Source organism: Nicotiana tabacum, chromosome 21, assembly GCF_000715075.1.
Source record: "Nicotiana tabacum cultivar K326 chromosome 21, ASM71507v2, whole genome shotgun sequence".
NCBI lineage: Eukaryota > Viridiplantae > Streptophyta > Magnoliopsida > Solanales > Solanaceae > Nicotiana > Nicotiana tabacum.
In genome coordinates, this window is record NC_134100.1 from 11165738 (window position 1) to 11185872 (window position 20135).

Genomic DNA, 20135 nt, shown 5'->3' on the forward strand with positions numbered 1-20135 from the left:
GTGTACTGATGCAAGAGGGTAGATTTATTGCTTATGCTTCTCGCCAATTGAAGCCCCATAAGAAGAACTACCCTGTTCATGATTTGGAGTTAGCTGCCATTGTTCACACGTTGAAGATTTGGAGGCATTATTTGTACGGTGTGTCTTGTGAGGTGTTTACTGATCATCGTAGCCTCCAGCACTTGTTTAAGTAGAAGGATCTCAATTTGAGGCAACGGAGATGGTTGGAGTTGCTAAAGGATTATGATATTACTATTTTGTACCATCTGGGGAAGGCCAATGTGGTGGCCAATGCCTTGAGTAGGAAGACGGTGAGTATGGGGAGTTTGGCATATAATCCAGTTGGGGAGAGACCTCTTGCAGTTGATGTTTAGGCCTTGACCAATCGGTTCGTGAGGTTAGATATTTCGGAGCCCAGTCGGGTATTGGCTTGTGTAATTTCTCGATCTTTCTTATTTGATTGCATCAGAGAGCGCCAGTATGATGATCCTCATTTGCTTGTCCTTAAGGACAGAGTTTAGCACGATGATGTCAGAGATGTGACTATTGGTGATGATGGGGTGTTAAGGATGCAGGACCGGATATGTGTGCCCAATGTATATGGGCTTCAGGAGTTGATTCTGGAGAAGGCCCATAGATCGCGGTATTCTTTTCATCCGGGTGCTGCAAAGATGTATTCCGATCTAAGACAACATTATTGGTGGAGGAGAATCAAGAAAGACATTGTGGGATTTGTAGCTCGGTGTCTCAATTATCAGCTGGTGAAATATTAGCATCAGAGACCGGGTGGCTTGCTTCAGCAGATGGATATTCCAGAGTGGAAGTGGGAGCGGACCACCATGGACTTTGTAGTTGGGCTCCCATGGACTTTGAAGAAGTTCGATGCTATTTGGGTGATTGTGGATCGGCTGACCAAGTCTGCGCACTTCATTTCTGTGTGTACTACCTATTCTTCAGAGCGGTTGGTAGAGATATATATCTGAGAAATTGTTCGTTTGCATGGTGTCCCAGTTCCCATCATTTCAGATAGGGGCACTCAGTTTACTTCACAGTTTGGGAGGTCTGTGCAGCGAGAGTTGAGTACCCAGGTTGAGTTGAGAACAACTTTTCACCCTCAGACAGACGGGCAGTCCGAGCGTACTATTCGGATATTAGAGGACATGTTGCGCGCTTGTGTCATTGATTTTGGAGGGTCATGGGATCAGTTTCTACCACTCGCAGAGTTTGCTTATAACAACAGTTACCAGTCGAGTATTCAGATGGCTTCATATGAGGCTTTGTATGGGAGGCGGTGTAGATCTCCAATTGGTTGGTTTGAGCCAAGTGAGGCTAGGCTATTAGGTACAGACTTGGTGCAGGATGTTTTAGACAAGGTGAAGGTGATTCAGGAAAGGCTTCGTACAGCGCAGTCGAGACAAAAGAGTTATGCTGACAGGAAGGTTTGGGATGTGTCCTACATGGTTGGTGAGAAGGTTTTGTTGAAGGTTTCACCCATGAAAGATGTTATAAGATTTGGGAAGAAAGGTAAATTGAGTCCTCGGTTCATTGGGCCTTTTGAGGTGCTTCGGAGGATTAGGGAGGTGGCTTATGAGCTTGTTTTGCCACCCAACTTATCGAGTGTGCATCCGGTATTTCATATTTCCATGCTCCGGAAGTATATTGGCGATCCGTCTCATGTTTTGGATTTCAGCACGGTTCAGTTAGATGATGATTTGACTTATGATGTGGAGCCAGTAACTATTTTGGAGCATCAGGTTTGAAAGTTGCGGTCAAAGGATATAACTTCAGTGAAAGTGCATTGGAGAGGTCGGCCCGTGGAGGAGGCTACTTGGGATACGGAGCGGGAGATGCGGAGTAGATATCCTCACCTATTTGAGGCTTCAGGTATGTTTCTTGACCCGTTCGAGGATGAACGTTTGTTTAAGAGGGGGAGGATGTAACGACCCGGCCGGTCGTTTCATGTGTTACCGCTCCATTTTCCCCATTTTTGCTTCTTATTGCCTTGTTTAGCTGTATTATATGTCATCGGGTTGGTTGTCTCGGGTTCAAAAAAGTTTTGGTAAGGTTTGAGACACTTAGTCTCTTTTGAGTAAGCTTAAGTTGGAAAAGTCAACTGGATGTTGACTTATGTGAAAAAGGACTCGGAAGTGAATTCCGATGGTTCGGATAGCTTTGGAGATGATTTGGGACTTAGGAGTGTCATCGGGACGTGTTTTGGAGGTTCGGAGTAGATTTAGGCTTGAATTGGCGAAATTGGAATTTTGGTGTTTTCCGGTTCATAGGTGAGATTTTGATATAGGGGTCGGAATGGAATTCCGGGAGTTGCAGTAGGTCCGTTGTGTCATTTGGGATGTGTGTGCAAAATTTCAGGTCATTCGGACGTAGTTTGATAGAATTTTTGATCAAAAGCGTAATTCGGAAGATTTTTGGAACCTTAGGCTTGAATTCGGTGTTTTGGTTGATTCGATATTGTTTTAGGTGTTTTGAAGAATGGTATAAGTTTGAATAGTGGTATATGACTTGTTCATGCTTTTGGTTGAGGTCCTGGGGGCCTCGGGGTGATTTCGGATGGATGACGGAAGATGTTGAGTTGGGTTTTGGCAGCTGAAGATTTCCTATTGCTGTCATAACCCCACCTGCCGCTAGGGGACCGTAGGTGCGGACTCGCAAAAGCGAAGATGGAGCCATAGATGCGGCCAAGAGGTAAGTCAGCTGGAATCGCAGAAGCGGTCATGGGAGCGCACCTATGATAGCGCAAGTGCGAGCATTCTATCGCAGATGCGAAATTGGGCCTTTAAGTGAAAATCGCAGATGCGGTTGGTTACACCGCAGAAGCGGGAAAAGGACCATAGGTGTGGAATCCCTGGGTTAGAAGGTATATATTTCATCCTTCGCGATTTTCAGCCTTTCGTCACCATTTTAAATCGACTTTGGAGCTTTTTGGGGGATTTTGAAGAGGGAATCAGAGGGCACTTCATTGTGGTAAGATTTTTGATCCTAAAACTCATCCCTATGGTGCTATTCATGGATTAGGCTTGAAATTTATGGAAATTTATGGGTAAATATTGAAAGAACTATGGTTTGAGATTGGAGACCATTGATTAAGGATTTGAGGAGTCATTTGTGGTCGGATTTTGGTACTTTTGATATGGATGAACTCGTGGGAGGATAAGGAGTTTATTGATGAAATTTTTATCGGATATTCGATACATGGGCCCGGGGGTCGGGTTTGGTTAATTTCGGAATTTGTGTTGTAATTTGATTTTTTCAAGTGGGTTTTGTTCCCTTAGCATATTTTGATGGTTATGTACTGATTTTGCTTAGATTTGGAGCATCCGGAGGCCGATTCGAGAGGCAAAGGCATCGCGAGCTATTGTCTGGACCGGATAGAGGTGAGTAATGATTGTAAATGTTGTCCTCAGGGTTTGAAACCCCGAATTTCACATCGTTGTGCTACTTTGAGGTGGCACACGTGGGGTCGTGCACCATTGGGGATCATGACTTAGTCCGCCCCGTATGACTGTTAACTGCATATTTGATCGAAACTATTTGTTATCATCATGTTTTGGGTTGAATGTCATATTTGGGCCTCGTGCCAATTATTTGGACCCTTAGGGGATTTTTACTACTATTTCTCACTGTTTTGACTTCGTAATTGTACTCAGTCATGCTATATTCTACTGTTTTTCACAACTCAACCACCTTTACTTGTTTTTGATATTTTAAATGATATTTTGGGCTGAGCATCATATTTTACTGTTGCCTGAGTGGCTTATGAGATTCTGACCGAGTAAGGCCGAGGGCCTGTATTGTGAGGATACTTTTGGATGGGGTTGCGCGCAACAGCAGTGATATACTGATTCATGATTATGAGACCGATGGCCCGATTTGTTACGCCACGAGGTGGCTTGTTATAACGCCGAGTGCCTATTTGATTATGCCACGAGATGACTTGATATTGCGCTTGGCCATAAGAGGCCCCTCACGGAGTCTGTACACCCTAGTGAGCGCGGGTACCCAGTGTGAGATGTGATATAGCCCGAGGGGCTGATGTTGTTCTATGTTATTGCCCAAGGGGCTGATACGAGTGATTGTGAGATAGCCCGAGGGGCTAATTTTATGTGTCTATCTTTTCTTACTGCTTTTCATTCACTCGCTTAACTGCTAAAAGTTGTTTTAAAGAGCGTTTATTGAACTAAAGTGTTTCTACGTATTTTTACTGATTATTGCCTTGTTCTGGTTTTACACTGCCTCTTTGTAGTATTTTGTTGTGCTTTATGTATTTTCTTTTCCCTCAACTGCCTTTACTTTTATTACTCACTAAGTTGGCGTACTCACATTACTCCATGCACACTGTGTGCAAATTCAGGAGTTACGGGTCCCGCTAGTGAGGGTTGATTGCTTCCAACAGGCTGTTCGGAGTTCACTAGGTAGCTGCTCGGCGTTCGCAGCCCAGTGCTTCTCCCACTTATCTTACTTTCCTTTGTATTAGTTCTGTAATAGACTGCGTAGTCTCTTTCATACTATTAGACAAATGTTTAGATTCTCATGACTGGTGACACCCTGATGTCGCGCTGTGTTTGTTTCCGCACTTGTTCTATTTCATTTTATTTTGAAATTTATCTCTTATTAATGACTTAATTATGAATTAAATAACTGTTAATTGCTATTGGGGGTTTGTGTCGGCTGGCCTTGTTTCACGATAAGTATCATCACGATCGGATTCGGATTTAGGATCGTGACAGTTTCATAGACAGAAATTCAACCATCCAGATCTACATATCATTTAACCATGATTTATTTATCTATTATTTGCACACTTTACTTTATAACTCAACTATAGTAAATTCATGTGGTTTGAAGTAAACACTGAGTGCGAATTAGTTTTCTATATTTGCAACAGTATTAGTATGCCTTTTTTTTTTAGTGTTTTAAAAGACGAGAAACAATATGCAGCATTGTACCTAGGATGAGGGGGCATGTACGCCTTAAGACGTGGTAAATAAGCCTCATAAATCTTTAAATTTTATTAATTCGTAAATTTACAAAAATAGTACAAAATGGACTATGCTATAGACATACATTAGAATATGTGATTACTGAGCTCATCCACTTCCGACTTGTAGTAGTAAAATTACAAATATTCTTAATTCTTACATCATGTCGATTTATACTATACCATTGGTAGGAAAGGTTATAACAAGCAAAAATACTACCACATGATTTTTTCCAGAACGCGACCATGCTTTGCATTTATCAATATGACCTTCAGTTCAAACATCGCCAAAAATTTAAGTTTTTCTATTACATTGATATAATTTCAGAGAAATACTAATTGAAAATCTTTCACTCTTAGCGACATTTGAACTGAAAATAATATGGTAAATGCAAAACAAGATCGTGTTCAGAGAAACCATCTGGCAATATTTTGTGCTTATTCTTAACCCCCCCCCCCCCCCCCCACCCACCCACAAATGTTTGTTGATGATATAAATATTTCCAATATAAAAACTTAAATTCATAGCAATATTGAACTGAAACTCATACTATACTTTTCTTAACTATCCATTCTTGAAAACCAGCTGACTCGACTAATCTAGCTTTGCGCCTAATAAGTCCACTACATCAACGACCGCGCTTTCTCCCGAAGTAAATACTTTTGAATCTTTCCTGTTGCTGTCTTCGGAAGCTCATCTTCAATTACCACAGTTCTTGGCACCATATAAAGAGGCAAATTCTCTTTACAAAAATCTCTTAATTCCTTCTCTGTCATCTTTTCTGCATCAGTTTTCAAACTAATAAAAGCACAAGGTGTTTCACCCCAAAATTTATCTGGTTTTGCTACAACTGCAGCTTCATTTACTGCTGGATGTTTGTACAAAATTGACTCCACTTCTACACTGCTTATATTCTCACCACCACAAATTATAACATCTTTTAATCTGTCTTTTACTTCTAAGTAACCATCTGAGTGCATTACTCCAACATCTCCTGTGTAAAACCATCCATCATTTTTCATGCATTTTGATGTTCCTTCAGGGTCTTTAAGGTATCCAAGCATTACAGTACCTGTTGGAACAAAAATTAGAAGCAGAAGCTATCTGAATTCGAGAGGACGGATGAAATTGATAATAAATAGTTGATGTATTTGGTTGGAAAGTGCTGATAGTCGTTCCTTTATTAAAATGACTAAAATACCCTTTAATTCCTTACAAAAAATTTAAAGGGCAGCCTGGTGCACTAAGCTTCAGTTATGCGCGGGGTTCGGGGAAGGGTTGGACCACAAGGGTCTATTATACGCAGTCTTACCCTACATTTCTACAAGAGACTATTTTCATGGCTACACAATTTTTTTTTATAAATTTAAAAGTATCTTTATAAATAAGAGGAGGACAGACGAATATGGATGGAGAGAAAATTAGGAGTTTTGTTTTAGGAAAGATATTTAGAGAATTAGAAAAAATATTAAGGATAAGATTGTAAAAGTTGTGGTCAAAGTAAAAGTGTTTAAAAGCTGATAAGTTGGAGTTAACCAACTTATGATTTTTGGTTAATTTTGACGTATAAGCAGTTGGCTTACAAGCTTTTTGGATATATACCAAACCTAAATAAAACAAAAGGTGTTTACAGGCCTTTTTGATCAACTTATAACCCTTAAACATACAATCTTTTGTTCTTATTAAAATCACTTTTAATTTGGACCAAACAATTTATGATGACAAATACTATCCTCCGTACTAATTTATATGATATTCTTTTTTTTAAGTCTATCCCAATAAGAATACGATGTTTTTATATTTAAAAATAATTTAATTTTAAAAGGCAAAATGCATAAAGAGACACTTAAAGTTTCTCAGATCTGTGTTTCGTGGACACACCTAAGCTTACCTGATGGGGATGTCCATGAGACACAACCGTGCCAAATTAAAGTGTTTACTTGATCATTGAGTAAATTGGAGTGTGAGATAGACATCTCAGACCAACTTTAAATGTCTCTTTATGTATTTTGCCATTTTAAAAATTTCCTTTACCTTTAATAAGATGAATTATAGTCACACGAATATCTATTCATTTCTTTCTTAAAACACTGTAACTAGTCAAATGATATCACATAAATTAAGACCGGAAAGTAATTAATATATGTGCAAGTCCATAAATTCGAATAATTACCTCCTCTCAAGACGATTTCTCCAATTGCTATACCATTTCTCTCAATGCTAATTCCAGTTTCAAAATCTACTACATCAACCTCTGTAAATCCTACCATTCTCACACCTTGTCTTGATTTAAGCTGTGCTCTTTCTGACTGTGGCAAATGATCCCAATCTTGTTTCCATGCACATGTTACTGCAGGTCCTCCTGTTTCTGTCAATCCATAACCATGACTTATTACAAAGCCTAAAGATTCCGTTCTGTCGAGGACGGCGGGCGGCGGTGGTGCTCCGGCGGTGTATATGTATACAGGAGAATCAAGGGGTTGCCTTTTTGGATAGGTAGATAGCATATTTAGTACTACTGGTGCACCGCACATGTGTGTTACCTGTTGCAACAGAAAGAATTAAATAGTACGGCAGTGATTAATACTCTTATCTATTCATATAAAGTTGTCATGATAACTTTCACCAACTCTTTAACATGGTAGTTCAATACACTAAGTTTTCGTTATGCACGAGATCCGGGGAAGGGCCGGACCCTAAAGGTCTATAGTACGCAGTCTTACCCTTTTATTTCTGCAAAAGGTTGTTTCCACAGCTTGAACTCGTGACCTCCTAGTTATATGACATCAATTTTACTAGTTACGCCAAAACTCCTCTCCGCCACCCACTCTTTAACAAAGCATTAGTAATGGTCGTTTGGTTGAACTCTAGGGGTAGCTTGGTTTGTGGATAAGGATTATTTTATCTCGCACTTGGTTGAATTTTTAAATTTAGAATTAGTAATTTCGTGATTAATTTATATTACAATCGTGCTATTACTTTTATACCATACTTAATATTGAATAACAGTTCTGAGATTACTAATCCCAATATAAAATACCAAAGTGACAAAGATGTCCTTTTCCGAGACTCTTCTTCTAAAGTCCTTTAAGAACGTCAAGATTAAAATTGAAAATAAAGATTCAAGTTTATCTAGCGTAAAACCAAATACATGTAAAATATTATATCCAGAATATTCCATTTTTATTCCATTGAACCAAAACTTTATTAATAAAAGCAACCCACTAAATAATTTTGTCATTATTTAATTTCAATATTATAATTTTGGAATTATAATTCTGGTTTGTTCACAAACCAAACGATCTCTAGGGGTTGTTTGACTAATTTACCTATATTTATTCATTGATCTTTACCACATTGATTTTCCAATAAATGCTAACTCTGATAATGATCATTAATAATGATTAATTCTTTATTATTTTCTAAAATAACAGGTATTCTGGAACTATTTTTGGCAAACATGATAGGAAGAAGTAGGGGTGTACATGGATCGGGTTTGTTCGATTTTTATCAAAACCAAACCAAACCAATTAAATCGGTTTGGATTAGTTCGGTTTTGTCGGATTTTTCGGGTTTTAGAGTTTTTTTGTTACATGAATATTAGTTCAATCTTACTTTGTTAAAATTATAGATAAGGCTTTAATAAGTGAATATATATTTAGTAAATATGAAAAAAATTGACAAACATATGATCTATTAATATATTCTAATGGGGGAATTTTTTTAGTAACACATGATAGTTATTTCTTAGTCGTCTAACAATAATTTTTCGTTAATTTACGCTTTCAAGGTTAATACATGAGAGCAGTGGCGAAGCCAGAAATGTTTCCAAGGGTGTTCAAGGTTGAAAGTAGTTGAAAAAAAATTCCGACAAAGAGTGTTCAATATAGGTTTTATATATCTAAAATCAATATTTTACTTATACACACAGTGTATGTTTTCGTAATTTTTCGGTGAAGGGTGGTCAGTTGACCACTCTTTGCTAAAGGTGGCTTCGCCCATGCATGAGAGGATCCCAAATATTTCTACATTTTCTAAAGAAAATTCACTCTAAAGTCTTAAAAATATAAATAAAATTTATATATTTATATGACGGTTTGGTTCAGATTTTTTTACTCAATACCAAACCAAGTCAAACCAAACCTAATTGGGGTTTTTAATCGGTTTGGTTTGGTTTTTCGATTTGGTGTGGTTTTCCGGTTCGATTTGAACACCCCGGAAAGAAGTACTGTGTTGTCTTAAACAATTTAGGCTTGTAGATATTTCTCAATACCAGGCAGAGATTTGAGTAATTCGGGTCTCACCTCCACCGATAATCAAAATGATTTTTTGCGCGTGTGATCCATAAAAAAAAAAATAATAACAGACCCTCACATGAAAAGACATGTTAAAGACACATAACTAAAAGTGTGTTTTTCCTCACACAACATAAACTTTTACACGACAAAAGCAACAACATACCAAGTATAATCCCACATAGTGGGCTCTGATAAGGGAGTATGTATACAGGCCTTACCCCTACCTTATAAAGGTAGTGATGCTGTTTTCAATAAACCCTCGGCTCAGGAAAGCAAAGTAAACTTTTAGACGAGATGATTAAATATCAAAACGTTACCTTATGTTGGTGAATAGCTTCATATATTGAAGAAGCATCATGACCTCGACGGAGACATACGTTAGTTCCACCAACAGCAGCCATTCCCCAGCAAAATCCCCAACCATTAGCATGAAAAATTGGCAATGTCCACAAATACACAGGTTGTTTCGGCACACACCAATCAATTATTCCCATAATAGCCATTGTAAATGCACTTCTATGGCTATGAAGTACACCTTTTGGTGCATAAGTTGTACCAGAAGTGTAATTAAGTACAATTGGTTCCCATTCACTATCTGGTGTAATCAATTTGAAACTCGAATCGCCTTCTTTAATCATGTTCTCGTAGTTGTTATGGAACTTATTATCGAAAAATGAGGAGCTTTTATTGTTCAGATCATCATCTTCAATAAGTACTAATTTTGGAATTTGTACCTTTGGTGGAAACAGAGAAAGTGCTTCAACGACTAAAGAAGTCGCTTGAAAATCCACGAATATAAGTTTTGCTTCACTATGTTGAAGCAAAACAGATAACGTTCGTGGATCAAGTCGAAAATTTATGTTGTTGAGGATTGCACCGGACATTGGTACAGCGAATTGGAGCTCGTACATGGCTGGAATATTAGGAGCTAAGATGGAAACAACGTCGCCTTTTTTAATACCAAGTGATGAAATGGAAGATGCTAATTTTAAGCAACGAGTATAAGTCTCAGACCATGTGTAACTTATATCATTGTACACAATTGATGTACAATTTCCATATACAATAGAAGCTCTTTCCAAGAAATCTAAAGGTGAAAAAGGACATGAATTTGCAGGTCCCTTTGGTTTTTTCTTGGTCGCGCTTCCATTTTCTTGGAAAATTTCAGGACTGACAGGATTTAAGGCTAGTGAAGATCGGATTGAACTTTTTCGTAATTTCTTTAGTTCAATACCATTTCTTGATTTAAGGCATGGAATTTCCAATGGTTTGGAATATATGCCAAAGGAAACCAAGTCACAAGCATTTAGACATGGATTTTGTATTATGCTTGGCCTTAATATAACCATAATGTGGTGTGTTTTTTTCCCCCCTCTTTTTTTCTTTCTTTCTATGGGTTATATAACAAGTTTCAGCAACGATATATATGGTGCTATATATAGCAGAAGTTGGCCACTTATATATACCCAAATTAAAAAAATGGCCACTTGAGATAGACAAGGAAAGATAGAACAAGAATAAATGCTGAACGTCCCACCTTTAATTTGTAGTACTATTTATTATCCAGCCCAATTGTACCTTTGGAATTTTCTGTACACCCTTTTACAACGATATTTTATAATTTTAATCATAAAAATATCTATCTAAAATATATTTTATCCGTTTTATTTATCACTCACTTAATAAACACTTCAGTAGTAGAACCCGTAAGGATTACTTTAGAAAAAGTAATAAATGTTTATAGTTTTTCTAAAATGTCAAATATTTTGTAATTGTATTTATTTACTACTCCCTCCGGTCCATAATAAGTAACCAATTTGCTTTGGGCACACCCATTAAGGAAATACTAAATTCTAGAAAAAAATAGATAATTTGACCAAACTACCCTTAATTAAATATTGCAGCATAGTTATAGTAACACTTACTTCTGTTCTCAAATGTGAGGAGTAAATGACTTTTTAAGGATACGTACATAAGGGTAATTTTGAAAAAATAAATTAAGTTTTTTCTTAATTATATAAATAGACACCTATTTTAGACCAAAATAAAAAAATAAATGAATCACTTATTGTGGATCAGAGAAAGTACTTAATAAAAAGTTCAAATTTATCCATATGCTATTCAAAATTATTCAATTTTACTATTATTAGACTTTTGGTGCATTCATACTTTTGCCGTTAAAGAAATTATCTCATTTTGTCCTTATCATTAACGGAGCTCCAGCGTGACATGGGTAGGCTTCAGGTGTCTAAATTCTTTGGGAAACAATATTCTTATTTACCCTTATATTTTTTATTGAAAATTTTAATATTATAACCTATTCAAAGTTATCAATCAATATTATTAAAGGGCAAAGCGATATGTCTGTACACAATGTATTTTGTGTTCATGCATGATTCGAATAAGGACCATACCCCAAGGAGTGTGAATTTAGGGGTGGCAAATGGGCTGGTTGAGCTGAATTTAGGCGGGTCAAGATGAGTTAGGTCAATAAATGGGTCATTGCCCAATCCAACCCAAAGTATACTTGGGCTAAGATGGGCTAGGTCAAGATGAGCTAAACAATGGGCCATCGCCCAACTTGACCATGTGTTTAGAACCATGCTCATCTTGCATAAAAGAGCCTTTTTCCTTAAAATGTGTAAGTTGGAAAATGGGTTAGGGTGGTGGGTGGTGCAGGAAAAAAAATGAAAATACAAAAAAAAAAGTAAAAAAAAATAAATATTGAGGGGGTTGGGGGGGGGGGGTGCAGAAAAATAAAATAAAAAATAAAAAATTGAAAATACAAAAAATAAAAGTAAAAAAGAAAATTGGGGGGGGGGGGAGGGTTGCATGGGGGAGGGGAGGTGGGTGGTGCAGAAAAAAAAGTAAAATTGGGGTAACTACGTAAATTTTTAGATAGGATGGGTTGAGTTTCTTTTGCTTTGGGTGAGTCTCATGAGTTGTATTTGAGCTGCTTAATGGGTCAGAATGACCTATAAAAAATAATGGGTTAACTTGGGTTCAGCCCAAATAGACCCATTAGCTAAAATATTTGTAGCCCAATCCATTAATCTCTTTGCGGATTGGGCGAGTTAGATGAGTTTGGACTCAAATTGTCACTCCTAAATATGATGTAGACAATATATTTTAATGACTGTTTTCACCGCTCGAACTGAACTTTATCAATCAATACCGTAGTACTCCATTAAATATCCGATTTCTCTAAATATTATATATATATATATATATATATATATATATATATATATATATATAAACAGAATATCAAGAGAATTTAGAGGTGGATAAGCGTTGCTGTATCTATGACAGGTAGGTTAATTTATTATAGAAATGAATGCTACAACGAATACCGGTACGTAGCTTGGTCAATGGCGCAATAGAAATTCCATGATCCAAGTAGGTGGCTGCAATTAACAGCAATTTGTAGCAGGAAAGTGTACCTCCAATTTCTGCATACATTGAAAATTGCTGCCAAATTTTCTTTGATGATTCTATAAAGTTTCTTTGAAAGTACGTATATGTAGTCATAAGCAGGGACAGAGCTAGAGTACAATTTATTAATTTGGAAGAATTAAGTAGTGCTAATCAAGACTCTATAATTGTATTAAGAAATTTACGTAATATACAACAATAACAACAAATTTAGTGTAATTTCCCAAATGGGTTTAGAGAGAGTAGTGTGTATGCAGATTTTGCCTTACCTTGAGACAGGGGCCAAGCCACATTTTGCTAAAGGTGGTGAATTGACCACCCTTTGTTGAAATATTATGAAAAACTACATTGTATATGTAAGTAAAATATTAATTTTAGATGTATATATATATATATATATATATATATATCATATATTGAACACCGTTAAGGAGATTTTTTACTTCTTTCAAGTCTGAGTACCCTTGGAGAATTTTCTGACTTCGTCACTCCTTTGAGATGGTAAAAAGACTGATTCCGATAGACCATTGGCTCAATAAAAAATGAAAAAAGAAGCAGTAACACTAACAAGATAATAATAAAGCCAAAGCGGAAAAAAATAGATAGTAATAAAAATCTTAGAATAAAAAAATACGAGACTAACATTAATACTACTAGTATGTACAAGGAAAACGTTCAACTACCTATTAATCTAAAATATTTAGTTAATATGTATGTATACATAATTTATTCAAAATCCAATAAATTGCCTTTTTTAGAATTTAGTATTCATGATTCAAAATCCTACTTCCGCTTCTGGTTGTGAGCCTTAATATTCCATTCTTCATATATAATCTATCGGTATCTTAGTGTATAACATAAATCTGATCTACAGTGTGATGATATGACATCTCTCTTAAATCAGTTAGGCATTTATCAATTTTCTTTAATTTTTTATGTTTGTATTCAGGGGCGGATCCACCTTGCAAGCTACGAGTTTACGTGAACTCAGTAGTTTTTGTCCAAAAAGTATAAATATGTTCGAAAATACACTAAAATCGATAAATATTTGAATGTGGAATTTAGTTATCTAAGGGGTAAACATACCCAAAAACTCATATATATATATATATATATATATATATATATATATATATATATATATATACTGAATCCTGTTATATTTGTTTGTTCTGGTTTGCATGTTGACTGTTAATGACTTATATTACGCTCAACCGACGTTTCGGCCAGTCTAAAAGTCTAAATTACAAGTTGAAGATTTCATCAAAAAGTACTCTATGAAACTAGTGGAAATTGGATTGCTATCCCTCAAAATGCGCCAATAAACAATTGAAACTATTAATTATCCATTATATTTGGATCTGACTCTAGTTATGAGTTATGACACCTCAACCCAGAGGAAAATGATGATTTTTTGTGATAAAGGAAGGCCTTTTGATTTAGCGACATAAGAATTTGAAATTTATAATTTCTGAAGATTAGCTTTTTTAAGTTGTAAAATTCAAAACATATAATTTAAATGCATTTTTAAAGACAAATAGAGGGATTGCACAAGCTACTGGTTCATTCAAACCCATAACCCATAACCCATATTGTAGCTTTGCTCCTGCATATAGGGGCGTAAACACCTTATTCCAAGCGGTGTCACGTAACACCGTTTCGTTAATACTTTTCGAGATATGTGTATAGATAATAATAATAAAAAAATAAAAGTTATAAATATAAAAATGACAACGCTTGTAGTTATAATAATTTATTTATTTATTTACTTTTTAAAATTTTATATTGCTTACAAAAATTTGTGTGTACGCCAATGCCCGCATACATCGATCAATATTTTAAATGGAAAAATTGGGACGCCTAGCGACAGAAATGACGTTGAGAATATCATAATTCAAAAGAGTGCTAATAACTTAAGGACGTTTGGTATAAAGGATAAAGATAGTAATCTCGAGATAGAATTTGAACTTACATTTTTTCAATATTTAGTTATAGGTATTAGTAACTAATTAACTTGAATTGCACGTCACGACAAAGACTTTTGGTCAATCACAATATTTTAAGTGACTCATACTCAAGACGTATGTGCATGCATGTATAAGAATGTTAAAAAAAAAAAGAATTTGAATATTTAACCAAAAACGTTTAAAGACAATAAATTAAATGCTCCAAAAATCTTTTATAAATCTCTTTCAAATATTTACATAATCTTTATGCCACTCAATCAAGAAACCTATATAGCTCTGTATATTTTAAAGTGCTAGAGGAAAAGCGAGTACAAAAATCAACACTACCACTAGATTATCTTTCACAATAAAAAAAATGGAGGGCTTCTATTTAAAAGCATGCTACTAGTTTTAATTGCGCATTTGATTGAACATTTAATAGGAGACAGGAGTAAAAGGAAAACTCCCATCACATTAACTACTAAGTAATCCCATCAAATTGACTACTCCCTTCGATTCACGACCAATTTGTGTTGGGCACGTCCTTTTTAGAAATACTAAATTTTAAGTAAAAATAGTTAGTGCGATTAAATTACTCTTAATTAAATAAATATTGCAAGATAATTTAATGTGAGGAGTAAAAGACTTTTTAGGGATACGTACATGAGGGTTATAATTTTAGGAAAACAAATGTAATTTTTTCTTAATTATATAAATGAACACTTACTTAATTTGGACCAAAATAAAAAAAACAAATTAATCACTTATCGTGGACTAAGGGAGTACTAAGTATACTTTCTTTAGCTATATATTAGCAATAAAAGCCAGTACGTGATTTGGTCTTAGGTAGCCCCACATATTTCATTATCTTCTGTATTTGGTTTTCAAAATTTTATACCAATCGGGAGATTATTTTATTGAAGTTAAAAAAGTGAGTATTTGAAACTTAAGTAAAAAAAATATTTTAAAGTTGAAGTGGTATTTTGTCACGATCCAAAATTTATCCGAATGAGTCGTGATGACACCTAGTCTATAAATTAGGTAAGCCTAGCACTAACAGAAATAACATTGATATTCATTAACTTCAAATTAGATAACTCTGAACACTTACAATTCTCAAAATCGGTAGTGCAAGTCATAAGCCTTTCTAGGAGTATTTATACATAATAAATACATCACTGTTCCGGAACAAAAGGAAACAATGGAAATAAGTACAAACGAAGGTGACTCCGAGGCCTGCGAATGCAGCAACAGGTTTACAGTGAGTCTCCATCGCGACGATCCGCGCAGCTACTATCTATCAAATACCTGAATCTGTACAAAAATATACAAAAGTGTAGTATGAGCACATCACAGCGGTGCCCAGTAAGTATCAATACTAACCTCGGTGGAGTAGCGACGAGGAACAGTCAAGACACCTACTCAAATAAATTGAACATGATGTGATAATAAACCATCAAGATAAAGATAACAAAGTAATATCAACAACAGAGAGAAATTAAACTACAAACAGTAGAGACAATAAAGGAAAACATGAATGGAAATGAAAGATAACCAAGTAAATTAACACCAACATATCTGGGACACAAACAAGTAAAAATGTGCTCGAATAAAGAAGGCGATGTTAACTCAATCAATCACATCATTTCTGATACACAATTCCGAATCCTCGATGTGTCACATCATAACCTCAATTTCCAAACCTTTAGCACACATGGCACCTTGTGCGCACATATTTTTATCTCACTTTGCACAACAGCATCCTCGTGCTACCCAATACAAATTATCAAAGCCTTGAATAAATGAACTAGGATCTTATCAGTATCCAGCTATAACCAATTCCTAAGTGAAATGTAAAACTATCGAATAACTTGCACAATCAGAGAGGAATACATAAGCACATATATTGATGCGGTGCACATCCTGATCCCACCAATCCTCCCTTATTCCTCCGTAATAATTACAATAAGAGTAAATAGTATATATATGTTGCGGCGCGCAACCCGATCCCTCCAATCCTCCCTTATTCCTCCGTAACAATTACAATAAAAGTAAATAATATATATATACATACATATATATATACATATATATATATATATATATATATATATATATATATATATTTGCGACACAACCTGATCCCACCAGTCTACCCTTATTGCTCCTCAATATATCACCCTTATTTCTCATATTGCGGTGTGCAACCCGATCCCACCAGAAAATATCAATTCTCCATTATTGTTCCTCAATATATCACCCTTATTTCTCTTGTTGCGGTGTGCAACCTAATCCCCCCCAGACAAAAGCTTAAATCAACAACAACAAGTATGAGTACACGACAACAAGAGAATCACGTAAAAATAAAAGGAATACAACAACCTTTACAAAAACAACAAGACATGTAAGGCACATGATAACTACACATGTAATCACAACAATTTAGACAAGTAGCATATATGCACAGAGTCATAGAGGAACTCACAATTAACAAGTAACAAAGCAACAAGAAAGGTAATAACTTCAACTAAGGCAAATAAGGCCGAACAACGAGCAAGAGATAAATAAATGCTAACAACATCAGATAGAGCATGTAAGTGTAGCCTAATAACAAGATACCACATATTATGACAATTTGATCAAAGGCATGAAAAAAAGACTAGACAATCTAACCGGTCAACACCACATATAACCTGTGTACCCACTCATCACCTTGCATACACAACTTTCACATATCAAGATAGCACAATTGACTCAATTCCTAAGGGGTGGTTCCCCCCCATAAGGTTAGGCAAGATACTTACCTCAATTCGGCCAACTCAATACTCAATTTAGCTTTACCTTTACCAATTCACCATCGCTCGGCCCAATATAGCAAAATAAAACTTAAATACATCAAACAATGCAAGAGAAAATAATTTCAATTAACAAAGCTATGATCCTTATACAATTTGCAAAAAGTCAACAAAAGTCAACTCCCACGGACCGCACCTCGGAACCCGAAAAAATGTATAGAACCCGAACACCCATTCAATTACGAGTCCAACTGATAATAGGTGAATTTAACTATAATCAGGCCCTAAATAACCACCTTCTTGTATAGTTTGGATGATAAAAATGATAACAAAATGCTCTTATTAGTGTTTTTTATGCTTTGCAGGTTATATATGACCAGAGAAGGCTATGGAGTACTTTTGTTATCAAATATGGAGAAATCGAGGCCGATCATAAAATTCCGTCAAGTAAACCACGCGAAACAGCTCAAGTTAGAACTGAAAGAGTACTGTCGCGGTTCTACCGCGACCGCAGCAGAACCGCGGTAGAAGAGGGCTACAAACAAAGTGAGAATCAGAGAGCAAGTTTGGCCGCGGTTTGACCGTGACCGCAGCAGAACCGCGGCGGAGGCGGAGAATTTCAGGGACTAAAGTGCAAAACACGGGATTTTTAGCCCAAAATCCTATTTTAAACACTAGACTTCGCCCAAGAGAGGCATGTATTGTTTTAGAGAGTATTTTGGCAAGAAGAACAATTGTGAGAGATCACCCAAAACATCTTTCATATTTTCTTTATTTTTCTTGCAAGTTTTATGATGAATATTGTTTTAGTTTGTTTACCCATAGTTATGAGTAGCTAAATCCGTTGTCTAAGGTTTTGATGGAACCTATTGGGGGATGAACTTCTTGTTTATGTGAATACAAATTGCTAGTTTCAATCTCTATTTATTCAACTTTGTGTATGTTGTAGTTAATTGACAGGATCCTCAATTAGCTGTGCCTATTTAGTGTGCATAACTCGGGAGAGAGTACATATTTAAGTTATTGTTGAACAACACCACTCCCAAAGTATAAGAGGGATCTATAACTGCGGGTTTAAAGGCGGGATTAGGGATAACGAAGTCTTGAGTGCAATTTAAAGTGAACCGTGTTAATTAGAGCTAGCTAGTATACCTCGGGAGAGTGCATTGAGTATATTACTGTGATTACTCGGGAGAGATTTACGGTAAGATGAACATTCATGGTTGATAGAGAGGTGTTGGTCAATTTGTATGAAGCATAAACAGAAGGGATTCCATCAATAGGGGAAGTCATTACCTTAGCGTTTTCTCATTATTGTTTACAACCTTAGCATCCTTAGAATACAACTGTTTATTTACTTGCAATTTTAGTTATTAAAGACACCATCAACTGCGATTCAAACGTTTGGGGAAATTAGCTCTCAAGAGTATAGTGGGTCTAAAGATAGTGATTGATAGGTTACCTCTCTGTGGATTCGACTCTGGGCAGAATACTCAGGTTATATTTGCAACATCCGCATGGTCCTTTTTATAAGGCATAGTTGGGCGTGATCAAATTTTGGCGCCGTTGCCGGGGATCAAACCCGGGTCACCCGCGTGACAGGAGGGAATACTTACCACTATACTACAATATGTAGAGGTCGCGGAATTTTGGCGCTGTTGCCGGGGAGTTAACGGAATTATCAATTGTCATTGATAGAAATACAAAAATTCTTAGTATACTCAGTTTTCTCTACACTAAGTTTTGATTGAAAATTTTGACGGTTGTTGACGTGGTTGCACAAGTGTATGCCTATAAACTCTACGAGGACTGGATAATTACTTGAAGGACTCTCAGACCCCGAGAAAACATTCCGGATATTGAACCGTGCCAACAAAAGACTTCAACAACCTCATCAAACACACACACTCGAAATTGACATGGGTGACGTAGACAACGCCGACGGAAATGTCAGAGATATGGCACCTCCTGTGCCTGAGGCTGCACTATATGACTGGGCACAACCCACAGCTGACAATCTGGCCACTGCCATTGTTGTGCCCGCGATACAAGCTGAATCTTTCCAGATCACGAACAACATGTTGCACTTGCTGCAAAACAAGGGACTATTTTCTGGGACACCAGCCGAAGATCCTCAACAGCACTTGGAGAAAGATTTGCAAAACTCAAAGGTAACCCAACATAACTCCAGAAGCAATCAAACTGTTATTATTTCCATTATCGGTGACATGAGCTGCTCAGGTCTGGATAAACTCACTCCCCATAAACTCTATAGAAACTTGGGATGAGTTAGTCAAGCAATTTCACATCAAGTTCCACCTGCCCAACAAAACAGCTCAACAAATTGATGAGATCGTGAGCTTTAAACAGAAACCAATGGAGGCACTGCATGAGACATGGAGCCGGTTTAAAGGAATGTTAGTTATATGTCCACACCATGGTATTCCAGATTAGATGTTAGGACAACGGTTTTACATGGGACTGTCAGATAGCATGAAGAACATTGTAGATGCCTCAGCTGGTGGGGCATTTTTGAGCAAAACTTGAAGAGAAGGTCAGAGTCTGCTTGAAAAAATTTGGGGTGTACGACGAGGAATGCGCCTATCACTCCAGTGGTACACTCAGTGCCTTTTGACCCATCAAATTCCATGGCTGAAAATGTGG

The 20135-nt window shown here is 36.4% G+C and overlaps 1 protein-coding gene across 1 annotated transcript; it reads right to left on the bottom strand.

The window, feature by feature from the left end:
* Positions 1–5477: 5477 nt before the first annotated feature.
* Positions 5478–10724, bottom strand: LOC107810642 (2-methylpropanoate--CoA ligase CCL4-like). The gene is made up of 3 exons (XM_016635431.2): positions 9613–10724; positions 7171–7540; positions 5478–6069 (listed from the first exon to the last, which is right to left on the bottom strand). Exons 1-3 carry the CDS (start codon positions 10642–10644, stop codon positions 5621–5623), a joined length of 1851 nt encoding a protein of 616 aa, XP_016490917.1. The 5' UTR covers positions 10645–10724; the 3' UTR covers positions 5478–5620.
* Positions 10725–20135: the final 9411 nt, after the last annotated feature.

What these genes read in the sequence shown, in the direction of transcription:
- LOC107810642 (XM_016635431.2), bottom strand. Translation starts at nt 10,644, where the DNA reads ATGGTTATATTAAGGCCAAGCATAATACAAAATCCATGTCTAAATGCT. An exon ending in AAGCTATTCACCAACATAAG is followed by an intron (nt 7,541 to 9,612) that starts GTAACGTTTTGA and finishes CTGTTGCAACAG; the next exon opens with GTAACACACATGTGCGGTGC. An exon ending in AGAAATCGTCTTGAGAGGAG is followed by an intron (nt 6,070 to 7,170) that starts GTAATTATTCGA and finishes TTGTTCCAACAG; the next exon opens with GTACTGTAATGCTTGGATAC.